At 42.2% G+C, this 27,148-nt stretch overlaps 3 protein-coding genes and 1 long non-coding RNA gene across 6 annotated transcripts; 3 read left to right on the forward strand and 1 right to left on the reverse strand.

Annotated features, from left to right (window-relative positions):
* Positions 1–1,342, reverse strand: LOC146669163 (uncharacterized). The gene is made up of 2 exons (XM_085405625.1): positions 807–1,342; positions 1–718 (listed from the first exon to the last, which is right to left on the reverse strand). Exons 1-2 carry the CDS (start codon positions 838–840, stop codon positions 231–233), a joined length of 522 nt encoding a protein of 173 aa, XP_085261751.1. The 5' UTR covers positions 841–1,342; the 3' UTR covers positions 1–230.
* A 300-nt stretch (positions 1,343–1,642) lies between these two features.
* On the forward strand, positions 1,643–10,490 carry mybl2b (MYB proto-oncogene like 2b). 2 transcript variants are annotated; one of them, XM_085405628.1, is made up of 15 exons: positions 1,643–1,907; positions 2,343–2,439; positions 2,575–2,646; positions 2,730–2,822; positions 2,920–3,140; positions 3,682–3,814; positions 3,909–3,968; positions 4,071–4,271; positions 4,444–4,716; positions 4,792–4,931; positions 5,896–5,992; positions 6,081–6,188; positions 9,148–9,252; positions 9,342–9,473; positions 9,571–10,490. In XM_085405628.1, exons 1-15 carry the CDS (start codon positions 1,888–1,890, stop codon positions 9,697–9,699), a joined length of 1,881 nt encoding a protein of 626 aa, XP_085261754.1. In that variant the 5' UTR covers positions 1,643–1,887; the 3' UTR covers positions 9,700–10,490. The 2 variants fall into 2 exon arrangements, with proteins under 2 accessions (XP_085261754.1, XP_085261755.1); XM_085405629.1 differs by lacking the exons at positions 9,148–9,252; positions 9,342–9,473; positions 9,571–10,490 and adding an exon at positions 6,980–7,315.
* Positions 10,491–11,722: 1,232 nt separating this feature from the next.
* rpn2 (ribophorin II) lies at positions 11,723–24,919 on the forward strand. 2 transcript variants are annotated; one of them, XM_085405627.1, is made up of 17 exons: positions 11,723–11,815; positions 12,154–12,344; positions 12,445–12,540; positions 12,659–12,834; positions 12,940–13,015; positions 13,505–13,639; positions 15,334–15,510; positions 15,609–15,727; positions 15,966–16,071; positions 20,046–20,137; positions 20,257–20,371; positions 20,589–20,783; positions 20,863–20,949; positions 21,040–21,135; positions 21,627–21,702; positions 23,193–23,322; positions 24,481–24,919. In XM_085405627.1, exons 1-17 carry the CDS (start codon positions 11,803–11,805, stop codon positions 24,494–24,496), a joined length of 1,896 nt encoding a protein of 631 aa, XP_085261753.1. In that variant the 5' UTR covers positions 11,723–11,802; the 3' UTR covers positions 24,497–24,919. The 2 variants fall into 2 exon arrangements, with proteins under 2 accessions (XP_085261753.1, XP_085261752.1); XM_085405626.1 differs by having other exon boundaries at positions 23,885–24,580.
* On the forward strand, positions 16,103–19,399 carry LOC146669166 (uncharacterized). The gene is made up of 2 exons (XR_014911682.1): positions 16,103–19,178; positions 19,323–19,399. It is a non-coding gene; the product is annotated as an uncharacterized LOC146669166 (long non-coding RNA).
* Positions 24,920–27,148: the final 2,229 nt, after the last annotated feature.

The following is a 27,148-nucleotide window of genomic DNA, read 5'->3' on the forward strand; positions in this document are numbered from 1 at the left end:
CAGTGCTTTGAAAATATTTTTGTAGTTAAAACATTGATATGATTATTAAAAAGGCAAACTGTTCTGCATCAGTCCTCACATGGATCCCTTAAAAACAGAACATGATGTCAAACTACAGATTTGAGGGCGGGGCAGGGGGTAACTTGGACATAGTGTGTTAAGAGGCTGGGAGTACACATCACACTTGACATCTAACGTTTTTCCCTTGTAAAGTGTTAATTTTAGCCACATCAGGGCGAAACATCAGCTAGTGACTCTTGTTGTGAGGGTTTTGGACTCCACGTTTGCTCCAGAGTGCAGGACTCCACGTAGAATCTGGGGCTATTGCTCTCCGACTTGATCACAGACACGTCCCATGACATTTGCGAGGCGGTGAGATCGTTGTATGACTGATCAAAACAAGCTGGCTGCTTTGGCTTCTGAAGGAGCATATGGGGAGTGGAGGACTTCCCCAGTAACGGGACGGCCAGGTAGCAGCCGTCAGCTTCATGAGTGTTCATGGTGTTCACTGAAAACCCTGAATAGGGGGAGGCGGTGTCAGAGGACAGGCAGAGAGAGGCTCCAACAGACGGCCTGGTGTCCAATCCATCAGCTGTCGTGTCATTCAACACCCTCGATGTGGACAGTTGTTCCACTGACAGTGCAGACAGCAGACTCTGTTCCCCATAAAACTTCCTGTCAAGCTCTGATGGAGATGAGCACTCAAAGCTTTTCATATCTAAAAGGTAAAACATGTTGGACAGAATTCAGAAACAAATCACCTGATGAGGCAAATGAACACGTCTAATTCAGTCCAGTTTTCTTACCTTTGACCACAAACACTTTCTCCATTGTCTCCATGTTTAATCAGAGCTGCCTGAGCTCCAGCTGGCTTTTAAGCTGTTGGAGCTACTTGCTAATTGACCCAGCTGCAGATCATCAGTGGGAGAAGGAGGTGGACCTGTCAGCCCTGTACAGATTCAGGCCCTTTAATTTACTTGTGGTTTATTGAGCACTAATCTGTTAGGTTATATCTAAGGCTGTAATTTTAACAAAATCACTAAACTTTTTAAAAACTATTTTTTTGTATGCTGTTTAAAAAAATCTTTTAGCATAAAAATATAATTTTTATTAAAGAGCTCACACATACTGGTGGCCTAACCAATACAGAAACATAAAAAAATACTTTTTGAATACTAGTACTATCAATTTAAGGCAGCTGTGGCATAAACCTTACACTGGGTGGTGGTCTAATAAGCACTGTATTATTTAAAAGCTGTTCACAAACATACTATAGATTTTCTGGGAAGGAAATGGTAGAAAGTATATTTAGTTAAAAGTGTAAATATGAAAAAACAAACAAAAAAATAAATTAAAATGACTTCATAAGTAAAAATATTTATGTGAAAGTGTCTGAAATTTTCTAGTAGAAAAATCGTGTTTTTTCAAACTAAATTTACTGTTTTACTGTTTTATTATGTAACAATATCTAAACATCTCCTCTGAGCAATTGGGTGTTTACAGTGTTTGACTAGGACACACAAATGACAGCAAAAAACATTATTTTACGATAATAAAACAAAATTTACACCGCTGGGACAAACCGGAAGCGTTCTTTGTGGCTACGCGCAGCTCCAATGCGCAGCTACGTCACTATCCGGTTCCTACGACAGAGAAGAGCGCGAGATAGAAATCCAAGAGCGCGGACAACTCTGGCGCTCCGCACCAGCTGGTTGTATAGGCTGTAACATTAGAAAAGTGCCGAGCCTCCATCACCAACACTGGCTACAGCATAGAGACATTAATCACGGGTATTACGACGACATAATACCGAGTACGTATGTACATGACGTGCAACGGCCGCCGGAGAAATCGCTTTCGGACCGTAAACAACAGAAATAGAGGGAAATGTCCCGGTGGCCGCGCGGGTAAGATGTTAATATTTATTACCTAAATTAGCTGTGCTTATTTTATTTTTTTTAACACGGGGGATAATGTGAGTATTTAACGGCTTCTGTTTAATACAGTCAGTTGGAAACTGCAGTCTTTACTGTTTGACCTAACCCTGCTATGCCTGGGAGCTCGCTTGTGTCTGTGCCGCCCTTTTTCCGGACACGGAAAACAGGCTTAGGGTTAAACTTGAGGCCAAACACGGTTTCTCTTAGATCTCACTAGATAAATAAATCACTGCTCAACACAGACATAATTGGCAAACAGTATGTTATTTCTGCGAGCTGTTGTCCGCGCAGTTGCTAGAAAAATAAGAACGATAATCTAGCTGTCTTCCGGACATCACCAGGGCCGGTCAGTAGTGAGTTGTCTGTCAGCTATGTTCGTCCACATCACAGTTGTTTGTCTCTCAGTGAGGATGGAGAGGAGGCCATGCATCAGGACACTGATTCTGATGTGGCAGAGCAGAGGGATGGAGGGAAAGTGAAGGTGAAATGGACTCAAGAGGAGGTATTTGTTTATTTTTATTTTTTGATATATATAATGTAAACCAGACCTTCATTTAAACATTGAAGTAAACCGACTATTTAGATGGCTTTAGAGGACAGGGATCATAAAAATGCTCATTTTTGGGTGTGTATACAGGATGAGAAGCTTAAAACGCTGGTTCAGAAACTGGGACCAAATGACTGGAAAACCATAGCCAGCTACATACCTGTGAGTCTGAACATCTTTTCTGTAAGAATGTATGTCAACAGAAATCTTTTTCAGTATTTTGAGTTTGCTTTTTTGTTTTTTAGAATCATACTGAACATCAGTGTCAGCACCGCTGGTTTAAAGTCTTGGACCCAGAATTAGTGAAAGGCCCCTGGACTAAAGAGGAAGATGAGAAGGTAGGTAGTTTAGAGGTGTTAACGGAGTAAATATGTTGTGAATAAAAGCATGCTGGTGATCTTCTTTTTTTTTTAACTTTTCTTTTTTGTCCTCTAGGTTATAGAGCTTGTCAATCTTTATGGCAACAAACAGTGGGCACTGGTAGCCAAGCACCTGAAAGGCAGACTGGGGAAGCAGTGCAGAGAGCGCTGGCACAACCACCTCAATCCCAGTGTCAAGAAGTCTTCATGGACGGCTGAGGAGGACCTCATCATCTATAAGGCTCACTGCCTGCTTGGCAATCGCTGGGCTGAGATCGCAAAACTGCTCCCTGGAAGGCAAGTAGCTACTCTGCCAGAAACAGAATTTGGCTGATATGAGCTTTTACATGCAAACTCCTGCTCTTTTCTGAATTGAATTCTTAAATTTTTAACTTAGAAAAGTTTGATACTTTGCTGTGCTTGTCAGATACTTTGTAACAACTGTTGAACAATTTAATCAGCTGCCTATCTGGTGGGTCACTTGTCCTGCAATGGACTGCATGGACTCCTACACCACAGTCTTAAACTTAAACAGTAGTCCTTGTTCTGTTCTCAGCCACAAGGGACTTGTTCCAGCTAGACTGAGCCTGTAGGTCACAGCAGATCTTCGCAGCAGAGTATTGTCTACTGTTGTTTGTTGGAATCCTTTCATCCACAGGGTGTGAGACACACTTAAGAGGTAGTGTATTACATTGTTGGATGTCTCAGGAGAAGGGCCAGGGCTAGGTTGTTAGCAATAAGTCAACTTTCAAAACAAGTGCAAGGATTACTTTGTGTTGCCAAATAAAGTCAGTATGTGGGGAAACACTGCAATTCATGTCCTGATATATATTGACAGGACGGACAATGCAGTGAAGAATCACTGGAATTCGACCATCAAACGGAAGTTAGAGATGGGCTTCTACTCCGGGGAGGTCTTCAGGCCCAATGAGCTGGAGGAGCTGTGGGCTCGTGTTAACAAGGATGGTCAGGTGGGCTGTGTTTCCATGATGTCCTCCTCTATGATACAAGATACAAAAGATATGTATGGTGAGATACAGAAATTGGGTTCTTCTCATTACACAGGTGCCCAGTTGCTCTCAAGACAGTTCAGACAAGGACTCTGAGCAGAAGATCCCTCCTTCAGTAAGTGACTGTTCGCATTCATTAAAGAAAATAACACAGTTATCTTAAGTATCAGAAACTAGTCTATGCTAGTGTTGTTATAGAATTTCCTTTTTCCAATAGCTGCAAGAAACGTCAGCTAAAGCTGGCACCAGCAAAGCTGGGCCGTCAAAGTCTGTTCCCTCTCCAACCAACAGTCTGAGTCCCAAGAGTGAGGTGGACAGCACAGGAGCGCTGAACAGCACCAGCTGGGTGGTGGACAGCTCCGGATTTCTGTCTCCCACTGGCCCAGCTCTGAAGGAAGTGTTAGACATGGTGGATGGGGTGAATATCTACAATACTACGGGGTTATTTAAAAAAAAAAAAAAACTGTCCTGGTTTTATATTGTCTATAATGTATTCTCTATACAGTTTGTCCTGCACCTGTTCAGTCTTGGCTATTTCACAGTCGTGGTTGCATGCTGACCTAACAAATAAATGTCTCTTCTGCACTAAGGATCTTGATGGCTGGTGCAACCTCGCAGCCTTTGACCTCCCCGAGGACAGTCCCAGCCCAGAGCGACATCAGTTTCGTCTGGAAGGCAGCGCCCTGCAGGAACTAAGCAAAGGCAGCAAAGGAGAACTCATCCCCATCTCTCCTGGGGGCGTCACACCCCCCTCCATACTGAGCCACCGGAGCCGAAGGTGCATCGCTTTGTCTCCCGACGCCAACAAGTCCATGACTCCTAAGAGCACCCCTGTCAAAATCTTGCCCTTTTCTCCATCTCAAGTAAGTCCCTTGTTCAGTGGTACTCGCAGTCATGTCCTATTAATGCACTCTACTGACAAATGTGTGTTTTTGCAGTTTCTCAACATGTGGACTAAGCAGGACACTCATGACTTAGAGTCGCCTCTCACGTCCACACCCGTGTGCAGCCAGAAAGCCATAGTTACCACTCCACTGCAGCGAGACAAGACGCCTCTCACTCAAAAGGAAAACTCAGTGTAAGAGTCCTCTAATTGGTGGAGGCATCTGATGGCTTCGTTTTTCATGGGTTCATCTAAAAACAGACAAATTTCTGAAGATCTGATGCCATCAAAGCATCTCCACCAACTTATAATAATGATTCTTGCACATTTTAATCTCATGTAATGTTCTTAGAATTATTAGTGTGTTTTTCTACAAGTACAAAGGGTTGTGGATTGAATATGTCAGATTCAATGGATTAACATTTATTACTAGTATTTTTTTACATCAATTCAGTTTATTCATTTATTATATAGAACCAAATCACAACAAAAGTCACCTAAGGCACTTTATATTGTAAGGTAAAGACACTACAACAATAGAGAGAAAACCCCAACAATCAGGCGACACCCCCCCCCCCCCCCCCCCCCCATGAGCAAGCACTTGGCAGCAGTGGGAAGGAAAAACTCCCTTTTAACAGGAAGAAGCCTCAGGCAGAGGTTTGGAAACAGGACAAAAGAGACACTGTGAAAGAGAGTGAGAGATTAATAATAACTAATCATTAATTGTAAAGTGGTGTAAAAATCAGATATCGGTTTGATGCTGATTCAAGTTTGGAGAGATTAGATATTGGTGACGATGGGCTAATCGAGTCCTATGTTCAGTGTTTAATGCAGCACTTGCACTAACATAATATCTCGCCAGCACCTCGATTACTGTAACTATTCAGCCTGCTTGTGTCTTATCTGCTCAAAGCCACACGTATTAGTGAGGCGGTACACCCACCAGTGAGGGTGATCATAAGTGACGTAACACTGAGCTGAAATGAGTGGATAAAATTGGAAGTAGGATTTTTATTTTTGTCATTAACATAGTTTAAGCAGGGCCTGATGTTAATCTGAACAATGACTTCTAGCGTCTTTCTCACAGTAAGAATTATACGTTGTTAATCTAACACAGTGTATATGAACTTCTCTGTGTTCTCCTTTTTGTTTTCTCTAGTTTTGTTACACCCAACCACAAGTCTGAGCTGTGTACCCCACGAACTCCAACACCGTTTAAAAATGCCATGGAGAAGTACGGGCCTCTGCAGCCTCTGGTGAGCATCAGCATGTGCTGTCTGGGAAAACATGCTAGCTCTCGTCTTTCTCCTGTGCTGTTAACAGCCTTTTCTGCTCTTTTGTCAGCCTCAGACTCCCAACCTCGAGGACGACATAAATGAGGTCATCTTGAGAGATGCGGGGATCGACTTAATGATGCGCTTAACTCCACCCGAACAGAGGCGCAAAACTGTGGTAACTAAAAGCCGATTTTAATACATTGCACAGATTTTTAGTCATTTCAGTCAGAGGCTGGTGTCAGACTCACTTTCTGCCCAACATTTGATTCCAAGTAGGCCAGACTGGTAGATTTACTAACCTAATACACCTGCATATTGTTCCCCTTTCTTTTAGTATAAAGAAATATAATAAGATAAGATAAGATAGAACTTTATTAATCCCTCGGGTGGGTTCCTCTGGGAAATTCGACTTCCAAAAAGCACAGCAACGACCGAAGTTACAGTTACAGAATTGTTATATATATATATATATATATATATATATATATATATATATATATATATATATATATATATATATATATATATATATATATATATATATATAATACAGAGACAAATATAAATAAAATATACAAAGGGGATAAATAGAATAAATAGGAATAAAAAATAAAAATACAAGTGAATTGCACATTTCAAGTATTGAGTCTATTGCACTGTTGACTATTTACAAAAAGTATTGCACAAGGTATTGTACAGTGAGGTAAAGAGGCACTACAGCTTAGTTGTTCCCCCCTCCTTTGTCCACCTGTTTCCCCTCCCTCTCCCCTCCAGAGAGGAGTTAAACAGTTTGATGGCGTGTGGGACAAAGGAGTTTTTAAGTCTGTTAGTTCTTGTCTTGGGGAGAAGCAACCTGTCACTGAACAGACTCTTCTGATTGTTTATGGCCGTGTGCAGAGGATGCCCAGCATTGTTCATAATGTCCAGCAGTTTCTTTAATGTCCTTTTCTCTGCCACTGTCACCAGAGTGTCCAGCTTCATGCCGACCACAGAGCTAGCCTTCCTGATCAGTTTCTCCAGCCTGGATGAGTCCCTCTTTGCTGTGCTGCTCCCCCAGCACACCACAGCATAGAAAAGTACTCCAGCAACCACCGACTGGTAAAACATCCTCAGGAGCTTCCTGCAGATGTTAAAAGACCTCAGCCTCCTGAGGAAGTACAGTCGGCTTTGGGCTTTTTTATACAGGTGCTCTGTGTTGCATGACCAGTCCAGTTTATTGTCCACCCACAGCCCGAGGTACTTGTACTTGTTGACCACCTCCACCTCCTCCCCCTCTATCTGAACCGGCAGTGGACCTTCTCTGGACCTCCCGAAGTCCACAACCAGTTCCTTAGTCTTTGAGGTGTTGAGTTGCAGGTGGTTTGTGTGACTCCATGCGACAAAGTTCCTCACCAGACTTCTGTACTCCTCTTCTTGATCATCCCAGATACACCCCATGATGGCCGTGTCATCTGCAAACTTCTGAATATGGCATAATTCAGAGTTGTAGCAGAAGTCAGAGGTGTACAGGGTGAAGAGAAGAGGGGATAGCACAGTTCCTTGTGGTGCTCCTGTGCTGCTGACCACAGTGTCAGACGTGATGTCCTTCAGCCTGACGTACTGTGGTCTGTCGGTGAGGTAGTCGGAGATCCAAGCCACCAGGCAGGGGTCCACCTCCATCCTGTTCAGTTTTTCCTGAAGCATACATGGCCGGATGGTATTAAAGGCACTGGAAAAGTCAAGAAACAGGATCCTGACCGTGCCTTTTCCCCCATCCAGGTGTGAGTGGGCTCTATGCAGGAGGTACAGGATGGCATCCTCCACTCCGACACCCGCCTTGTATGCAAACTGTAGTGGGTCCTGGGCATGTTGTACCTGTGGTCGGAGGAGGTTGAGGAAGAGCCGCTCTAGAGTCTTCATAAGATGTGACGTCAGTGCCACCGGTCGGATACCCCATCCATTAATATGAGGCTGAGATGTATTATAAAAATAAACACAATTTTGAGTTTGTCCACTTTAGGAAGATGCTACTACAGTAAATTAAAGAAAGTCGTCATCATCATGGCTCATTAGGCTTACACTGGAAAAAATAAATAAAATAACATCATAAAATTAAAAAAATTCTGGCTAGCAGCTCAATATCTAGAATTTAATTTAAAAATCATTAGTGTTCTCAATTCACAAAAACTGTCTCTTTTTTTTCATCCCCATGGACCCGCTATACTAATATAGTAGTAGTGCGGGTGCTCTGACATCTTGATACTCCTGATCATAACATCCATAGTATACATATTGTGCACTAAATATCTAAAACCTGGAGTGAAACTGATCCTAGGAAAACTACTAAAAGTCTCACTAGCAGTTGTAAGTAGATGTAAGTTGCTAAAATCATCAAACTTTACAGTTCAGTTACATGTGCTGTCATGCTCTGTCAGTGATAGCAGTGTGTTTCTGCTCACATGCATCAGGTCCCTTCACTTTTGTACACTTATACTGTGGGCAGTATAACACAGTGCTAATCCTACACTGAATATTCGAGTTTAAGACACAAATGCCAAAAAACAATAATACCCGGGGCAGGGAAAGGATCTACCGCTGTTTATGACATATCCTTCCCCTACTGGCTGAATAGTCTTAGGTGGTCTTCTTTCCACTATATAGGCTGCACGGTTTTGCACTCTTTTTGTTCTGCTATGTTCCACATAATTTAAAGAAAAAATCATTCTGAGTGCAACATGTATGAGTATAATACACCTAGAGCCGTAGCTGCAAACTGACAAATGTTAGTACGGAGGAATTCTGTTTAAAAGGGTTTTTGTAATGGTGCATGCAGGGGATGCTATTTTATTCTGTTAATGACCTTCAGCTACACAAACACTGAGCCTTTTGTAACTTGTAAAGTTTTGGAACATAGCACCTCCTTTCTTCACACTCAGGAGTGCCCACCTCGGGGCTGTCAATCACAGTTGTCACACACAGAAAGCAGCCTTGTTCAGTCGCTGTACCCAAAGCAGGCTCTTACTGCCACCACTCTGTGAGAATGCTTTGAGCTAAGAGCTGCTGACAGCTCATTGCTACCCTCCTTCCATTCTTCACTCAGATATTTTTAACAGACCTTGTTTCTCTTTGCCGATTTGATCGTCTTTTATTGCCAGCATCGCCCTCCTATGAAGAAAGTGCGTAAGTCGTTGGCGCTGGATGTAATGGACTGCCAGGTGATGCCTACATCCAAACGTAAATCAGCCAAACACAACATCAAGGTAAAGTGTGTGGAAACGCTTTATTAGCCTGCGTGTGGTTTAGTCATATCCTAATTCTTGATATTTGGTCCTTACTTTTTTGGCCACAGGAAGAACCGATGTTGATTTCTGTCAGCTCTTCACCACTTAGCAGCAAGCGGCACGAAAACATTTTGGATCAGGGCTTCCTTTTGGGACCAAGTGACAGTGCCATATTTCCCAGCACAGTCCCCCCAGTTCCAGTATGTTCCACCTTTTTGCTCTTTTGAGAGGAGTTATAAGTGTAATCAGAGTGTGAAGTCATTTACATCTGTTTATGGGTTTTTTTTTCCTCCACAGATGTCAAAGGAATGGGAAATGGTTGTTTGCGGACAAACTAAAGACCAGTTAATAATGACAGAAAAAGCCCGGCGCTACCTTCGCTCACTAAAATCCCACGCTCCTAGCCGGGCTCTGATCCTGTCCTGAGATGGCTCGTGTTTTTACGCCAAAATGTTACTTATCCAGAACTTACAGTTGCTATTTTCCCATTTCTCCTGAGGGCCTGGTGTACTTTGTGGCGGAGAAAGAGTCACGTCTTGTAAGGTTAGCGCCATGTTTGAACAACACGTTAGCGATCAGGTTATTGACAGTGTTAGGCCTGTCTGAAAGAGAATGTTGCTTTTAGATGTAGAGTCAGGCTGCCAGGCATGTTTAATTCCATAGTTGTTATTTCAGTGTTTGAAAAGAACGAATGAATGTTGAGGGGGAAGAAGAAGAATGTGTAAATGAAAAATCAAGGCTGTATAGTTTTGCCATCACTGGGGGAAAAAAAAAAGGTTTTACATGTGATTAAACAGTTTTTTTAACATTGTGTTTTGTACAAAGGTTGCCCCTCCATATCCATGTTCTGTGTTATAGAGGATTTACAGGTTGAACAGTAATGCATGAAGGGAACACTTATTGTAGGATCTATTTAGCATGTATAGATTCGTTTTATGATGCATTTCGGTACACACAAATTGTAGCTTCCCACACATTGGAGAGAAATTGACACTAATCATATCTCTAAAGATGAGGAGCTACCCATCAAGATGCGTACATCTCAAGTTTTAATCTGTAATAGTCATTTATGTGAGATGTAGTGAAGGTGTAAAAGTGTTCCAACTGTTGGTGTGAAGGGGATTATAAATAATGTGACACTGTAAATAGAGTTGACTGTTTGCTCTGTCATACAAGAATGTTGCAGAATTGAATAAAATACTGATATGTTCAATACACTTGCTGTTTGATTATGCTGCTGCAACTTTGTGATGCAGTCCTGACAAATTAAGGTGTATAAAGTAGGCTTTGTTTTAGTTGGAATGTGCTGAAAGTGTGGTCTAATAATTGGAGCCTGTCTTAGTTTATGCAACATTTTGTTCAATTATGTTTATATGGCACCAATTCACAACATTTGAATCGGGTCACATTAGAATAGAATAGAATAGAATTCAACTTTATTGTCATTGCACAGGTACAGGGCAACGAAATGCAGTTTGCATCCATCCAGAAGTGCTTTAGTGATATATTACATTATATTACAAGGCAAAGACCCAACAATCAGGAAGCCTCAGCAGGTTAAAGGTTAGAGGTTAAAGTTCTTTCCTAGCTTGAGTTGGAGTTGTCCAGGTAACTTAAATTAAGATATTAACTTTCAGAATTTTCCAATCACATTTTGTTTAATCCATTTTCTTAATGCAAGATCTAAATTTCTGAGTACACAGGAATGTGAAAAAACAATTTCCTAAGGCTCTATGTAAGCCTGTGAAAAATTCAAAAACAAACTGTTTCCATTGAAAGTATCAGTGTAAGTGGAGTACACTTAATGTACTCACCATCAGCACAAGAAACCACCTCGATAAAAACAGGTTTTGGCAGTTGACTCACGTGGTGTACTTTAGGGTGACCATATTTTGATTTCCACACAAGAGGACACTTGGCCCGGTCATGAAGAACTTTAATAATACCGTTTGCTTCAAGAAAACTTTAACATTATTAAACGACGAAAACTTCTCTATGCGGTTAATGAATGGTGAAATAAAAAAAGTCATATAGGCTTTTACAAGTCAAGTGCAAAAAAAAAAAGCACAGTTGGTCACATTAGTGTACTTTTAAAATTAGTTGTAAAATGCTTACAATTTAAATGCGGTTTTTATAAATGAAAAACAAAAACTAAACAAGTCCGATTTGCAAATACTACTTTACAGTGATATCGGTAGCTGTATAGGTACAAAAATCTAGAAATTTCCTGAAAGCATCCAGAATCCTGTTGCAGTATGGCGACGGCACAGCTGATATTTGCGAACATGATCTACAGTTTGCATTCGATGTCAAAGAATGTAAATATAGACCATTATTTTATTTACAGTGCGTCTTACACGTATACAAAGTATTTATATATTAAAATAATAATAATAAAAATGATAATTTTAGTGGGCATTTATTTTTAAATGCAACGTGTACAGCCGGATATCCCCCTACTGACAGGTCGCGCTCTGAGACACCGGAAGTAATCGTCGCTTTTGGTGACGCTGCATTAGACCTCAAGACATGGACCGGTCTAGTGAGTACATTCCTTTACAAAACGCCGAATTGAATGTCATTTATGTGCATCTTTGGTTTTATTCATGTCGTGTAAGCTTTTGTTGAAATGCAGGTTTTATCGTTGGTGGAAAAATACCGCTCTGTGCTCGCAGTGTGCCGTTTCCTACTGACGTTAGCTTGCTGGCTCGTAGCTAGACCTGCACGAGCGAGCGTTACATGAATGAATGAATTGTATGTTGAGAAGCTATTATAAAAATGTATTATTCTGTTTATTATATATTTAATTTTGTGTTTATGAATTCACCTTTCGAGCAGCAGCCGGCGTCAGATTACTTAGTCCATGCTGTGTGTCCGCAGGGCTGTTCGGGTTGTTCTTTCTCAGCCTGGCTCTTTCCGGAGCTCAGGCGCTCACACCGTCACATTACCTCTCCCTGTCTGATGTGGCCCGACTGCAGAACCTCCTGAGCCAGCAGTTCACTGACCTGGAGTCCGCATACTACTCAGTTGTAGGTCTGACCAAGCTGGGAGCGACAGTTCCCGATCACGAAGTGAGAAAAACAGTCCTTCATTATTTGCATATGTAATATATGGACTCTAGACTCCCATCGGTCTTCACTATGTGGCTGTTTTGCATTTGTTTGTTTTTAGGATGTGTGCCAGTTTGTGAAATCTCAGCTTGATTCCACTAGTGTTGATTCACTCTTCTTTGCTGCTGAGATCAGTCGTGCCATTTCAGGATGTGAGGTATAAAAATATTTCATGGTGTCTCTCTGTCTGTTATCCCTTCTTTCTGTTAGAGATAAGTGTAACAGAAATGCATGAATTACATTTGTGTGCATTGTTTTTGTTTTTAACTCTTTAGATCCCTGTATCCAACGAAACCCGCGACCTCCTCCTGGCTGCAGTCAGTGAAGATTCGACCATGACTCAGATTCATCGGGCTGTGACTGCTCTCAGCTCTCTTGGGCTTCCTCTTGCTTCCCAGGAAGTTGTAGGTTCCTTGACAGCCCGGATCAACAAAGAGGATAATGTTATGGCGTAAGTGTTAGATGCTTTTCAGTTGTCATTACCAAAAAAATACAATAAAAATAAAGAGAGTCTATGCATCTTATTTTACAATAAATGGGTGTTCTCTTTGGACAGCATCACCATGGCTCTGCAAACAGCATCCCAGCTTTCCCAGCAGGCAGAGCTCGGAGGAATACTGGAAGAAATTGAGGTGAACTTTAAAACTACCACCAGATGGTGCTGTCTCACTATTTTTTGATTTATAGCAAGAAATCCTATATCTTCAAAATGGGCCCTATTGTATTTACTTATGGTTTTATATTTTTATTCTTTGACCCTAAAAGGATTGCTTTGCATGATGTAAAGCTGCAAATGATCCACATTTGTGTTGCACTAGGCCTTGGGACAGCCTCTTTGTTCAAATGAGGCATTTTAGTTTCCTTCTGGTTGGCTTCTTTTTACCAGTCACAAGGTGTGAACAACAGATGAGCTGAGCAAGTCAGTGATATCCTCTCTCAGTGACAGTAAGGAGTCGGGAGTAAAAAAAACCCTCTGAAGTCTGAACTTTTGACTCGGAGGTGTTACTTGTACATATGCTGACCTTGGCTTTGTTTAATAAGAGTATCTATCACTGCAACAATATGCACGACAGACATTAAGGTAAATTCTAACTCCTCTTCTGATGGCTTTTCCCTTCCAGGATCTGACAGCTCGCTTGGATGACCTCGGTGGCCTCTACCTCCAGTTTGAAGAGGGACTCGAAGCAACCGCCATGTTTGTGACCGCTGCTTATTCCCTGTCAGATCACATGGACATGGAGCCTCCTATCAAAGAGGTCTGATATCTGTTTGTGAGGTGCTGTACCAGCTGAAGTTACAGTGGGGCAAAAAAGTATTTAGTCAGCCACCGATTGTGCAAGTTCCCCCACCTAAAATGATGACAGAGGTCAGTAATTTGCACCAGAGGTACACTTCAACTGTGAGAGACAGAATGTGAAAAAAAAATCCATGAATTCACATGGTAGGATTTGTAAAGAATTTATTCGTAAATCAGGGTGGAAAATAAGTATTTGGTCACCTCAAACAAGGAAAATCTCTGGCTCTCACAGACCTGTAACGTCTTCTGTAAGACGCTTTTCTGTCCCCCACTCGTTACCTGTATGAATGGCACCTGTTTGAACTCATCATCTGTATAAAAGACACCTGTCCACAGCCTCAAACAGTCAGACTCCAAACTCCGCCATGGCCAAGACCAAAGAGCTTTCGAAGGACACCAGGAAAAGTATTGTAGACCTGCACCAGACTGGGAAGAGTGAATCTACAATAGGCAAGCAGCTTGGTGTGAAAAAATCAACTGTGGGAGCAATCATCAGAAAATGGAAGACATACAAGACCACTGATAATCTCCCTCGATCTGGGGCTCCACGCAAGATCTCATCCCGTGGAGTCAAAATGATCATGAGAACGGTGAGCAAAGATCCCAGAACCACACGGGGGGACCTGGTGAATGACCTGCAGAGAGCTGGGACCAAAGTAACAAAGGTCACCATCAGTAACACACTACAACGGCAGGGAATCAAATCCCGCAGTGCCAGACGTGTTCCGCTGCTGAAGCCAGTGCATGTCCAGGCCCGTCTGAAGTTTGCCAGAGAGCACATGGATGATACAGCAGAGGATTGGGAGAATGTCATGTGGTCAGATGAAACCAAAGTAGAACTTTTTGGTATAAACTCAACTCGTCGTGTTTGGAGGAAGAAGAATACTGAGTTGCATCCCAAGAACACCATACCTACTGTGAAGCATGGGGGTGGAAACATCATGCTATGGGGCTGTTTTTCTGCCAAGGGGACAGGACGACTGATCCGTGTTAAGGACAGAATGAATGGGGCCATGTATCGTGAGATTTTGAGCCAAAACCTCCTTCCATCAGTGAGAACTTTGAAGATGAAACGAGGCTGGGTCTTCCAACATGACAATGATCCAAAACACACCGCCCGGGCAACAAAGGAGTGGCTCCGTAAGAAGCATTTGAAAGTCCTGGAGTGGCCTAGCCAGTCTCCAGACCTCAACCCCATAGAAAATCTGTGGCGGGAGTTGAAAGTCCGTGTTGCTCGGCGACAGCCCCAAAACATCACTGCTCTCGAGAAGATCTGCATGGAGGAATGGGCCAAAATACCAGCTACTGTGTGTGCAAACCTGGTAAAGACCTATAGTAAATGTTTGACCTCTGTTATTGCCAACAAAGGTTATGTTACAAAGTATTGAGTTGTATTTTTGTTATTGACCAAATACTTATTTTCCACCCTGATTTACGAATAAATTCTTTACAAATCCTACCATGTGGATTCATGGATTTTTTTTTTTCACATTCTGTCTCTCACAGTTGAAGTGTACCTCTGGTGCAAATTACTGACCTCTGTCATCATTTTAGGTGGGGGAACTTGCACAATCGGTGGCTGACTAAATACTTTTTTGCCCCACTGTATATCGATTTGGCTTGGTATTGATGGCAAATGTTCTCTTCACACAGGATCAGGTCATCCAGCTGGTGAATTCTATCTTCAGCAAGAAATCCTGGGACTCTCTGGCTGAGGCTTTCAGCGTGGCAAGCGCCGCCGCTGCTCTGTCCGGCAACCGCTTCCACGTACCGGTAGTCGTCACTGCCCAGGGCCCAGCTACTGTTTCCCACAGCCAGCCAACCCTGCAGGTACACATGATGGATCGTGTTCTATCTACAGCCCTCAGTGTGGTTTTTAATCACCTCACAGTCACATCACCCTGTCTCTCTCTCTTTCTGATTCACAGCTCCTTGTCACTGATGTCATGTCTCAACCACTAGACTCAGCCAACGTGGTGGTGGAATCTGCATACGCTGTGGCCTCAAAGGCTGCTATTCTCAACCAAGCACCATTCACAATTAATGAGTATGTATAAGAATCCAAATGTATGTTAGCTGTACAGTCGTCTCTCAAGTTCCCCAGAAGTTGAGATTTATCCCCAACGACAGGGTAAACTCCAGTATTAAAGCAGACAGTTGTCATTGGCTGTAGATTGTGTTTCTAATCCTCTTTACATAATATCCCAACGTACTTTCATTTTACAGTAAATTGTGACTGCAACCCCAGCTGTTATACTGAGTTCTTCTTATTTTCTCCTTTTCAGCGGCGTCTTTGAACTGAACTTCATGTCCAGCCAGCCAGCCAGCGGATATTACCAGTTCACCATTGCAGTGACCGGGGACAGCCGGCTGGTTGCCAATCATGTCGAGGTACGTTTTTTTTCTTGCTGCATTTAGCTGGAATTGGCATGCACAATAATAGTCATTGTTATTTTTCCAATCAGTGGTTCTTTATTTAGGTTTACAGTGACTCCTTTTCCCTTTTGTCAGGGGTATATGTAAAATAAATCATTGTAATAACACACAATCAGAACAATAAGAAAAGTAGTCTTAGACCCCCCCTTAACTAATATGAAATATTTGCCTGAGGCCTGTAGTCTGCACCTAAGGTCACTTTTAATTGCTGCTGTTTTGAAGCAAATATGTGACTCGTTAGTGTTTGCAGAGCAAAGCAACAAGCAAATATGAAAAAGTCAAAAAAAATTTTTTTCATTTTTTCTTTAACTAAAAAGCTTAAAATACACACAGCTCTCTGTTAGTCACATGTTATGTTACGTTAGGGCAGTGGTTCCCAAACTTTATTTTGCTGGGCCCCCCTTTGTTTTACAAGAAAAATGTTCGCGCCCTGCGCGCGCACAAACACATCCTCCAACCACACACACCCATATTTTGCTCCATTGCGGTTTATTTCACACCTCAAACATTTAGTAAACAATTAAGCAAATACAAGTAATCTGCAATAAATTACAGGTAATAATAAAATAAACTACTAACTCTTGTACGGTACGTCCACACCTACACGGGTATTTTTGAAAACGCAGCTGTTTCTATGTGCTTGGGCCTTTCGTCCGCACCTAAACGGCGTTTCAAATCACCGAAAACTGAGATTTTTTTTAAAACTCCTTTTTTATGTTTACGTGTGGACGAGGAATACAGAGTTCGTAACACAACGTCAAAGGTGTGTGCCTTTTTTTCACGTCACGCTGTGCGCCACGTTATTGTTTACGTGAGATGAATTGCAGAATGGCAGATAGAGACAAAATACTGTTAATCTTCAGGTTTTACATGTTTACATATACACACGCAGTTACTGTCCCTCCATTTACAAAGGCAGAGGCGTCACAGTGGGATTATTTTACGTGTAGTTGTTTTTTTTCCTGTGTAATAATATTCAACATTACTATCAATCCATTTTTCAAAAAATGCCTCTCTGTGCAAAATGGGTTTAAAAACAAACAGCTGTGGGATCCTGTTTGTCCGTGATTTGAACAGCCCAGCGCTGCTCCCGACGCAGGGAAAACCAATCCTGCAGGGGAGACCTACCTCGGCACTTGTGCAGGTGAAGCCAAAGGGCAGACATGCTTCACCATATTTTCTAGTCTTTGGCTTAGAATGAAGTTGGTTTGGAAACATATTCCGCGATGCTTCATCTCCTGCTTTGCGTTTGTGTGGGCGCCCCGTGCTAGCAGTGTCCAAGCCTCCCCCCCCCCTTTTCATACCGCGCCCCCCCTGCAATGGCTCTGCGCCCCCACTTTGGGAAGGTCTGCGTTAGGGCATGTCGCGTCTCTTTCTTCATCCTCGTCTTTATATGTAGCCACAAACATCCTCCCAGCTGTTGTACTGTTATTCTACCTTGAAAGATGACATTACCCAGAATACCATTCTGTAAATATGAAAGATTTGGAAAGTGTTCATATTTCAAACACTGTTACGTGCTTTGATTTCAGGAAGCTGTTGATTATTAAAGCAAAACTTATGTGAATAGGTGGAGATGTTTGGCCATAATGTACATCTACCATGTTTGGGAAAAACCAAACACGGCACATCAGCACAAACTCTTCTTCTTTCTGGCAGTAAAGTTTGGAATGGCTGAAAGAGAAAAGAATCAACATGTCGTAAAGGTCCAGTCAAAGTCTAGAACTCAACCTGATCAATATGCTGTTGATCTTAAGAGAGCTGTGCTTAAATTAATGCCTTAATCAAATATAGTCAAACCTCAATGAGCTGACGCAGTTTTGTAAAGAAGGGTGGGGTCAAAATTCCTCTACAACGACATGAGAGACGGATAAAGTCGTACACAAAACAGTGACGGTGGTTCTGCTAGCTGTTGAATGTTGGGGTGTGCTTAGTTTTGAACAGCGCTGCATAGACTGCATAGAAAACTTTCCTTTTAATGAATATACTACAAGTGTAGCTTGAGCTTCAACTTCTTAAACTGTGTCCACACAAAATGATTCCCTTTGAAGCTGACAGCTCATCGCTTGCACACGTTCCAGGCTCCAGTTGCCTAGGTAACCCTTTAATGCATTTACTACTAGGTCATATCTCAATCGAAAGTATCCTGCACTCGCATTGGTACTCGCTTTCCGCCAACTTTGCATCCCAGTGATTATTTTACTCGATCACTTTCTGTGGGCTCTGGTCGCTACGTGTGGATGCAGCTCTAACTCCTGTAAAATCCACAATAGGCATTTTGGTTTATTGAGTGCTATTTGACTTATTATTGACTTAATATTCATATAATTAAAGAAATTACTGCATGTATGCTGATACATCTGGTGTACTGCCCATCCCACTAACCAGCAGGCTGTTTGTATTAATGACAAAGTGCCTGCTGTTGGGCTTGTGGAAATGGTGGTCCTCTACAGCTTCAGGAGCTTTCTTTCACTGCTGATGTTCAGTTATGGCAGAAATCAGAATAGTTTTGGTCAGTAATGAGTTTGCAATTATTAACACGAGTGCTCTACAATCTTTATGTATTTCCTAACTTAAAAACATGTTTGTTTTTTCCAGCAGATTGAACTTTAGCTACAATCTAACTGAAAACCAAATAAATAAAACTTGATCAGGGAGATGTGGTTATGCAGATGATCTTGTTTTCTATATAGTTAAAAACAAAAATTAGAAGAACATATTTGTGCAGCTCTTGTTCATTCATATTGAGACATGACAAAGCTGGAGGGTGGGGTATAACAGGATACTGTGCAGTATGTGGGAACAATGGTGCACGTCATCAGACAGTCTCTCCATGGAGACTGTCAGGATATTTCACCTGGTTGTTCGCAGGAGAAGTGCCGTAAAATGCTCTGTGTCCAATGGAAAAGGGAACACGAGAGAGAGAAGTACAAAATCAGGCTGCTTTCTTGGCTCCTTGCAGCTGGCCAGTCACGACATGAAGTGGATGTGAACCCAGTTACAGAAATCGTTGGACAGACCACTCTAACGGTGTGTGTGTGTGTGTGTGTGTGTGTGTGTGTGTGTGTGTGTGTGTGTGTGTGTGTGTGTGTGTGTGTGTGTGTGTGTGTGTGTGTGTGTGTGTGTGTGTGTGTGTGTGTGTGTGTGTGTGTGTGTGTGTGTGTGTGTGTGTGTGTGTGTGTGTGTGTGTGAGTGAGAGAGAGAAGTACCTGCTGCACCAGTTTAAAATTTGTGTTCATTCAAGTCCAGCAGCTTGGAGAAGGAAAGCAGAAGAAGGAAAGGATGGAGAAGGAAAAACAGGGATCCATCATTTCTTAAATGAATAAAGAAATAATTATATTTATAAGGTTCTCATCAGCAAGTATTTTATTTGCCATGTACTTTGTGGGGAAAAAAAAAAAAAGTAAAATCATATGTCAGTCCAGCAAACCTCTGATCCGAGGGATGATGGCACCGTCTTGAAGTTGGCACTTGTAGTTCTCATTTTGCTCTTTTGCAGTCTCGGTGTAGTCACGTATGGACCAGCTCTCCATCTGCTACACATTTTGGTTGGAGTGGCCCTCCGGGGCTGCTGATGCAAGCTTTGGTCCAGCTACTGTTGAGTTGGATTCTGCGATCCTCTCTGGGGAAGCAGCTGAATGCTGTTGAGTTTTTCCACAGTAGCATATTAAACCATATTAAGGAGACATTTGAGCAGTGATTAAACTTTGAAAACAAGAGTAAAGGGATTGTCCACTCCTTTTAGATCCATCACAGATGTGTAGAATGTGATTTGCATCCAGGATAATCTGTTCAGGCTTTAATATACCCGGGCTGCCTGCCCGTGTGCAGGCTGTGTGGGGAACCACTGAATTCTCATTGCATTGTTTGTGCACACACTTTGACTACTGTACTCATGACTCTGCTTTGTACTCTGTCTCCACCTGTAGCTTAAAGTGAAGGTGTCCACAGAGGTGGCTGTGACCAACATGGACCTCTCTGTGGTGGATAAGGACCAGAGCATCGGCACAAAGACCACCAGGTTGGAAATCAAATTTAAAAAGTGGTGCCAGCTTTTGTTGATCCACCGTAAGAGGAAAGTAAAATACTAAATGATTTTCATCTGTTTTTGTCTTTTCTTTTTGGTAAATACACATGCAGGGTGGACTATCCTTCCAAAGCTAAGAGCTCCTTCACAGCAGACAGCCACCAGAACTTTGCCATGTCCTTCCAGCTGGTTGACATTAACACTGGAGTGGAGCTCACACCTCACCAGGTGTGTAATCAGAGTGTGACAGGAACACATGTCTACAGCAAACTGCTGACAGAACACTTGTTTCTGACTTCGTCTGCTTTTATAGTCTCGTTTGTGACCATACGGCCCTCATAGTGAACGTCTAGTCAAACGCAAGAAGACACACACTGGTTATGGCAGGAGGGTGAGCTCAAACCCTCACCTGATGTCAAAAACCTGTTTCTTGTCCATGTTGCAGACCTTTGTACGGCTGCACAATCAGAAAACTGGCCAGGAGGTCGTGTTTGTGGCCGAACCCGACAGCAAGAACCTGTACAAGTTTGAGTTGGACACAGCCGAGCGGAAATCAGAATTCGACTCCATCTCTGGCACCTATTCTCTCTACCTCATCGTTGGAGACGCCACTTTAGAGAATCCCATCCTGTGGAACGTGGTGAGTGTCTGAGGCCTGTTGGCGATAGCGAGTCCTCGCTGACGTAAACCCTGCTCACCCACTTTTAATCTTTTGAAAGGCCGACGTCATTCTGAAGTTCGTGGATGAGGAGGCCCCGGCAACAATTCAACCTAAGACTCTTTATGTACCCAAACCAGAGATTCAGGTACTAGTTATGCTCTCTTAACATCTCATTTACTGGCTGATGATAGAATGAAACCAGCTTGATTTTAACAATCTCCTCATGTTTGTGCAGCATCTGTTCAGAGAACCTGAGAAGAAGCCCTCCACAGTGGTTTCCAACACCTTCACTGCACTCATCCTGTCTCCCTTCCTGCTGCTGCTCATTCTGGTAATAATAATAATAATAATAATAATAATAATATGTTTGTACAAAATGTTTCCCTTTTTTTTTTTTTTTTTCCCCACTCTCCATCTAGCTGTGGTTTCGTATACGTATGGAAGTAATTTGCTATTTAAAGAGACACACCTACAAACAAACCTATTTCATTATCAGTCCAAGCTTTCCCTGATAGCTCGTCCGCCTGTGCTATTGCTCTGTGCAGTGATCTTTTTTTCCCCTGTTGAAAAGCTCTTCAGTATGAAGCCTTCACAGACAGTGAATGAGACTCTAGTCCACTATGACTATAATACTTGTTTTAATTTGAAATCACAAAAGCTATAGTGTATTTTTCCCCTGGCATTTTCAGTGATGAATAATAGTCATTGTTGCCGTGGATCAGTTCATTGTGCGTTAGGTGGTAAACAATTTTTTTGGCTCTTTTGTCCTCTTGCAGAGGACGAAAAATCACATTGTGTTTTATTCCCCTCTCTCCTCTGTAGTGGGTCAAGCTCGGCGCCAACATCTCCAGCTTCAGCTTCTCTCCGAGCACCATCCTGTTCCATCTGGGACACGCAGGTTAGTCCCCGTGTTTGAAATGAAATCTTTGCCACAGACTCGACTTTTTTCCAGCTTCTCTGCCTGCTGTTTGCCCGCTGTTGTTCTACACGATGAGCGAATTGCTGTAAGAACAGCTGACATTACGCAGAATGATTATTCTAAGTATGCATTATTCATGAAATTCCCCAAACACCTCTGTGACATTAAGTCAGTTTTCCATGTGCGGAATTTAGCAGCCAAAAGAAGCAAAAATTTAAACCCAGAAAAGCACGACAACAGGAAATGCAAATTTCTGCTCATTTCCATCATCACTATTGTTGTGCAAATTGCTCTCCAAAGTAAACATCTGGTGGGGCTACATCTCCCATGAAGTGTCAAAACCACTGAAATCGAGGGCACTTCATGATGACACAAAAGTGCGACAGGCAATTGTGACAGGAAAACAATGCAGAATTCCAGCAGACTTAGCTCTGTGCGTTTTTTATCACCACAGAGTTCAGTGTTCTCGTCACGCCACACAGATCCGATGCTTCACCTGCCACAGTGCTCTCTTTAAAGGGAGGTTTGTGTTTTAGGCATAAAAAATTTCCTTCGAAGTGCCGTGTCTCCCGATGTCTCTGTGCACACGTGGCAAAACCTTCATGGCTCTGTAACAGTTTAATGTAATTTTTAACGCAACTTAAAACATTTTCGTGGAACATTTGTGCTTTCTTAGTGGCCGCTTCCCAGAATATAAAGGGAAAAATGTGTGTTCCCCAACCAGTTAGCAAATGTTGGCTGGTTACTGCTGGGTGAAACCAGTTGCACAGGGTAGTGTTTTTAGAACCAGAATGGGATAGGAAACCTATCTCATGTTAGTGACTGGCAGCAACCTGCCACAACTACTTGCTAACTGGGTCGGGTTCAGTTTTTCTTAGACCAGCGGCTCCCTGGGGATCACTAAACAGTCACTAGGCTGAGGGACTCTTAGAAGTTTAAATATTTAAATATTGGACTCATTTAGTGTGACCCGTAACAAGTGACTGAGCCCATAAACTCATCAGCAACGTGTTTGCAGATGTCAGGACAGAGCGTGGTTTCTGTAAGCTTTGTAGGATGAGCCATTAGGAAGAAGCCACTTGTTAAATGCTAGTTGAGTTGGCATGTTAATTAACCAGCTAATGTGATCCATGATACTAACACATGTAGGCTATAGTGTAAGTTTTAGAGTGAATGACGTGACAGCACAATGGCTACTACAGCGCAACAGGATGGTGGCTGCAGTTCTGTTAATGGCTGTTGCTGGCTGTCCAAACCACAGGACCACTGTAATACTTCCAGTAAAAATATTAAAGGTTTTATTCTATAATTATTTCCTTTTGTTACCATGAAGATATATGTCAAATTCAAAGGACTATGGCTCAGTATATCATAGCATTGGAGCATTCTATATGTTGTGAAGGAGTGGAGATGGGGAACTTGGCTGGGTGGTCATTAATGTTCAAATCTATTTGGCTGTTTCATTTCAGCCATGCTGGGCCTGATGTACGTCTACTGGACCCACCTGAACATGTTCCAGACTCTGAAGTACCTGGCAATCATCGGCGGTGTAACTTTCCTTGCCGGAAACCGCATGCTGGCCCAGAAAGCAGTGAAGAGGTACGCCTGCCAAATGCGACTGGCACAAATGGCTCCTAGAGAGTCCTTAATGGTAGAGAGAAAGCCTAGCCCTTTTCCAGATAACAAGGACTTCAGTGCTGTGAGGCTTCTAGGTAGTTCTTATCTCCAAACTTGAGGGAAAGTGCCTATTCTATATTCGTAGCTGTTCAGTGGGCCTGCAGAGGCTAATTTCGATATCAGGCTCTCTGCCAGTAGAAGAGCTTGTGCATACTTGGAAAAGGAGAGAAGAACAGCAGCAAGATCTAAAGGAGTGAAAGCAGTGATGATATCAGGGGCAATTTCTTCACCGTGATTATGTAGAGCTCTTTGAGGGCCAGAGTGAGCAATTTGTCTCTGACTCGAGAGCTCGCTTTGTAATTGTCCGCCTTTACCTCTTGATCTCACAACAGCCCATTTAACAACGTAGAAGATTTCAATTAAGGATTTCACCAATGTCATTCTCCAACTGAGGACTTTGTCCCTTCTTCCAGGCTAGTTTTTGTCTCGTGAAGCTCTTTTCTTTTCTTTAACCCTTCTATCCACACCTCGCTGTGTCTTACAGGATTGCTGCAGAGCAAAGTAGTAGATTGGCAAAGTATAGAAGCCTTCGATAAAGCCTCCCCCATTTGTAACAAATGAGTCGGTTCTGCTTCCAGGCTGAAGTAAGGGCATCCTCACAGACTGCATCCACTGCGCATTTCCATAATGTCTCGCAGCGTGCATGGCTGTGTGGTGCTCATTCTAACTCCGAGTGTTCACATGTACTTGCTGCCACCCCCCCCACCCCCCCACCCCCCCTCTGGTTTGCCTCTTCACTCATCCCACCACGATCACTGCAACCATAGCCATGCAGCCACTTGGACAGTCCCTCCATTGTGTTGTCTAACACTCGTGGTTCTGGTTGTACCATTACATTTGAGAGATGTGTTTTGTGTCCATGTCCGTGCATCGTCCACGACTTGAGAGATTTTGGTCATGATGGTTGCTCTGTGTTTTTGCCTACTTACACTGTGTTTTTGTGGTAGGGTGCACAATCAGAATGCATGATCCATGATTTGTCAGTGATCAGGTGCTCAGTGAGAACCCAGAGAGGTTCTCATTCATTCATTCATTGTCATGTCTGTAATAACTAATGCTTGTTTTTGTATCTCTCCACAGAAATCAGAAAAAATAGGGGCAAGAAAAAAGAAGATGATTGTTTTGTTGTTTCCATCAAAACCTTGTTTTGTTTTGTTTTTTGTTTTTTTTTTGTTTTTTTTTTTAAGAGAAAATGGGACGAAAAGTTGAAAACTTCAAAGCATGCAGTTTGTCTGTGTTGCCAAATGGAAGAAATTGAAATATCACCACGTCTCTGGGAGTCTGGAATAACACTCAGTGCAGAGGACTGTGGAGCTACTGATCATTGCACTTCATCTTCCTGTGAGATTTGTTTTCTTATTGCGAGCTGTTTTTGTTGGTTTCTTTTTTTTTTGTTTGTTTGTTTTTTTTAAAACCTGGGTTTGTCCCGCCCCCCTCCTTATTTTATTTTATTTTTTTTGGTACATTCCTCTTTTTTGTCCCTCAGCTCACCTCGTAACATTTTTCAACTGTTAATGAACCATATTGGCAGTAATACTGACACATGGAACATTTCTGTGGCTGTTTCCTATTTGATACAGAGTCGATGTCTCTGAGAAAGTCTGTTAATAAGTAAAAAAAGAGGGCAATTTGAGGATGTTTTTGTAAAGAAGAACAGGAAATAAAGGTGCTGGGGAGGTCAAGTCTCACGTGTTTCTTTCTTTTTCTTATTATAGAGAAGAATATGAGCTCAGTGGGTTTTTTGTGTATGTCAAATTGATTATATATATATATCTCTCTTATATATTTTATTTTTTTGTCATCACAGTAGGGGAGAAAGAAATGATATTTGCTTGGGTAAAAACATTCTTCTTTTTCCAGCTACAATCTAAAGGTGTCTCCTAAACACATTAGATAAATGATAAATGTACTTGCACTGCCATAGTACTTTCTTAATCAAAGTCACACTGCTGCTTTTAAAAGCTACACCTTTAGTGATCCCACAGACTCCACTGAATGCATCAGAGGCCATTCAGGGTTCAGTATCTCACCTAAGGACTCTTAAGGTGCTTGAACTGGAATAGCCAGAGATTGAACTACTAACCCTCTGATTGGTAGATGACCTGCTCTATCTCCTGAGCCACAGCAGCCTCGAATTTATTGCAGGTCTGAGTGGAGGGCGGCTACATGTACTGAATGCAAATGAGCAGATTGTGGGAATAAAAATAAAAAGCACAGCATAGGGAAAAAAAAGTGGAGAGTTCGCTATTTTGTAGTGCAGTCAGAATATAACCTATTACTATAGCTTATATAAGATAAAAGATGAATACTTTTATCTCCAAAAGTTAGGAATTTATTGTGAAAAATGCTTCGTCTGATAAAAATATATCACAGAATAAAATTATTAGTATTTTAAAAAAATTCTCTAAGCAAGGAGCTGAAAGAAAACGAAACCAGCAGTGTGGCACTAAACAAAGTATTTTATAGTTATCTGAAAACTGCTTTACATCTGTATTTACAAATGGACGCCAGCATTAAGTGAAGTAGCTGTCATCATTTTGTGATGTTTTCAGTAAGTCTTGTAATCACTGATGCAGAGAAAATGACCTGAGGGAGATTTATTGTCCTTTACGTAGAAGGCATCAGTGTGTTCACAAAGAGCCAAACATGTTTGGCTCTTCTCCTGCACACAGTGGAGCAGGCTGGAGGAAGCATTAGGAACAGAGAGCAACTTTTATCCTAAACATTAAGAATCACTCATAGAAATCACATCAAAAGCTCGTCACTTGGACTCACGTGGATTGTGGATAACACACCCTGATTAATTCAAAGTCAGATCAAATGACAGGTTGCGAAGATTATTAATCCATAGAACCGATTCATGGATGATTCAAATGTCGGGTACTGGTGTTTGTGCATTATGGATCAATGGCAGAGCTTAATGAGAGTTCTAAACGGAGCAGAGCTGTTATTAAGACAATGTTAGAAGCAGCACCTGTGCTGCCACGAGTCCAGCTGCCTGCTGGGGTTTGTTCCTCAGTTGTGCAGACAGTACCGTGATTACACTCCCCGCTATTGTACACACATGTGTGTCCCTTAAAGGGATATTTTTTTAATCAGTCTTCACACAAGATAAAAACGGTTCACCTTCCCAGAGTTAAGGTGCTCCGTGGTCCCTATGGAGGGATCTTTGAAGGTGTTTCACACTCTGTGAAGTTGTGTAGTCTATAAAGCGTGCCCATGATGGCCACAGTAGACAATTACAGGCTAATGGTAATGCCAGCACATACTGTAGTGTAACAGGTACAGAACACAGCAGAATGACATCCAGTTAATCTGCAGTGTTTGAAGAGTCTCATTAGGCAGCAAAAACTACTAGTTGCATGCGACTACAGCAGACTTTTGAAACACAATGTCTCTTTTCACTGTTATGCTGATGATATTCAAATCTACCTTCACCTGACTGGGGATGCTCTATCCTCACCACATCCTCTGTTTGACTGTCTGAGTGATGTCAAAGACTGGTTATCACGTAACTTTCTTACTTTAAATGGAAAGAAGACAGAAATTATTGTTTTTGACCGAAATATGCCTCTGGGACAATTGACTGGCACATTTGGGCCTGTTGCTAACTACCTTACTGATACTGCCAGGAATCTTGGAGTTTTCATGGACAGTTCCTTCAAACTTGATAAACAGGTCTCTACTGTGGTGAAAACTAGCTTTCATCAACTACGCCTAATTTCTAAGGCTAAACCCTACATACCAC

The sequence above is a fragment of the Rhamphochromis longiceps genome, linkage group LG5, assembly GCF_057381845.1.
Source record: "Rhamphochromis longiceps isolate RC_006_pf linkage group LG5, R_longiceps_female_GT1.1, whole genome shotgun sequence".
In the NCBI taxonomy this organism is placed as follows: Eukaryota; Metazoa; Chordata; class Actinopteri; order Cichliformes; family Cichlidae; genus Rhamphochromis; species Rhamphochromis longiceps.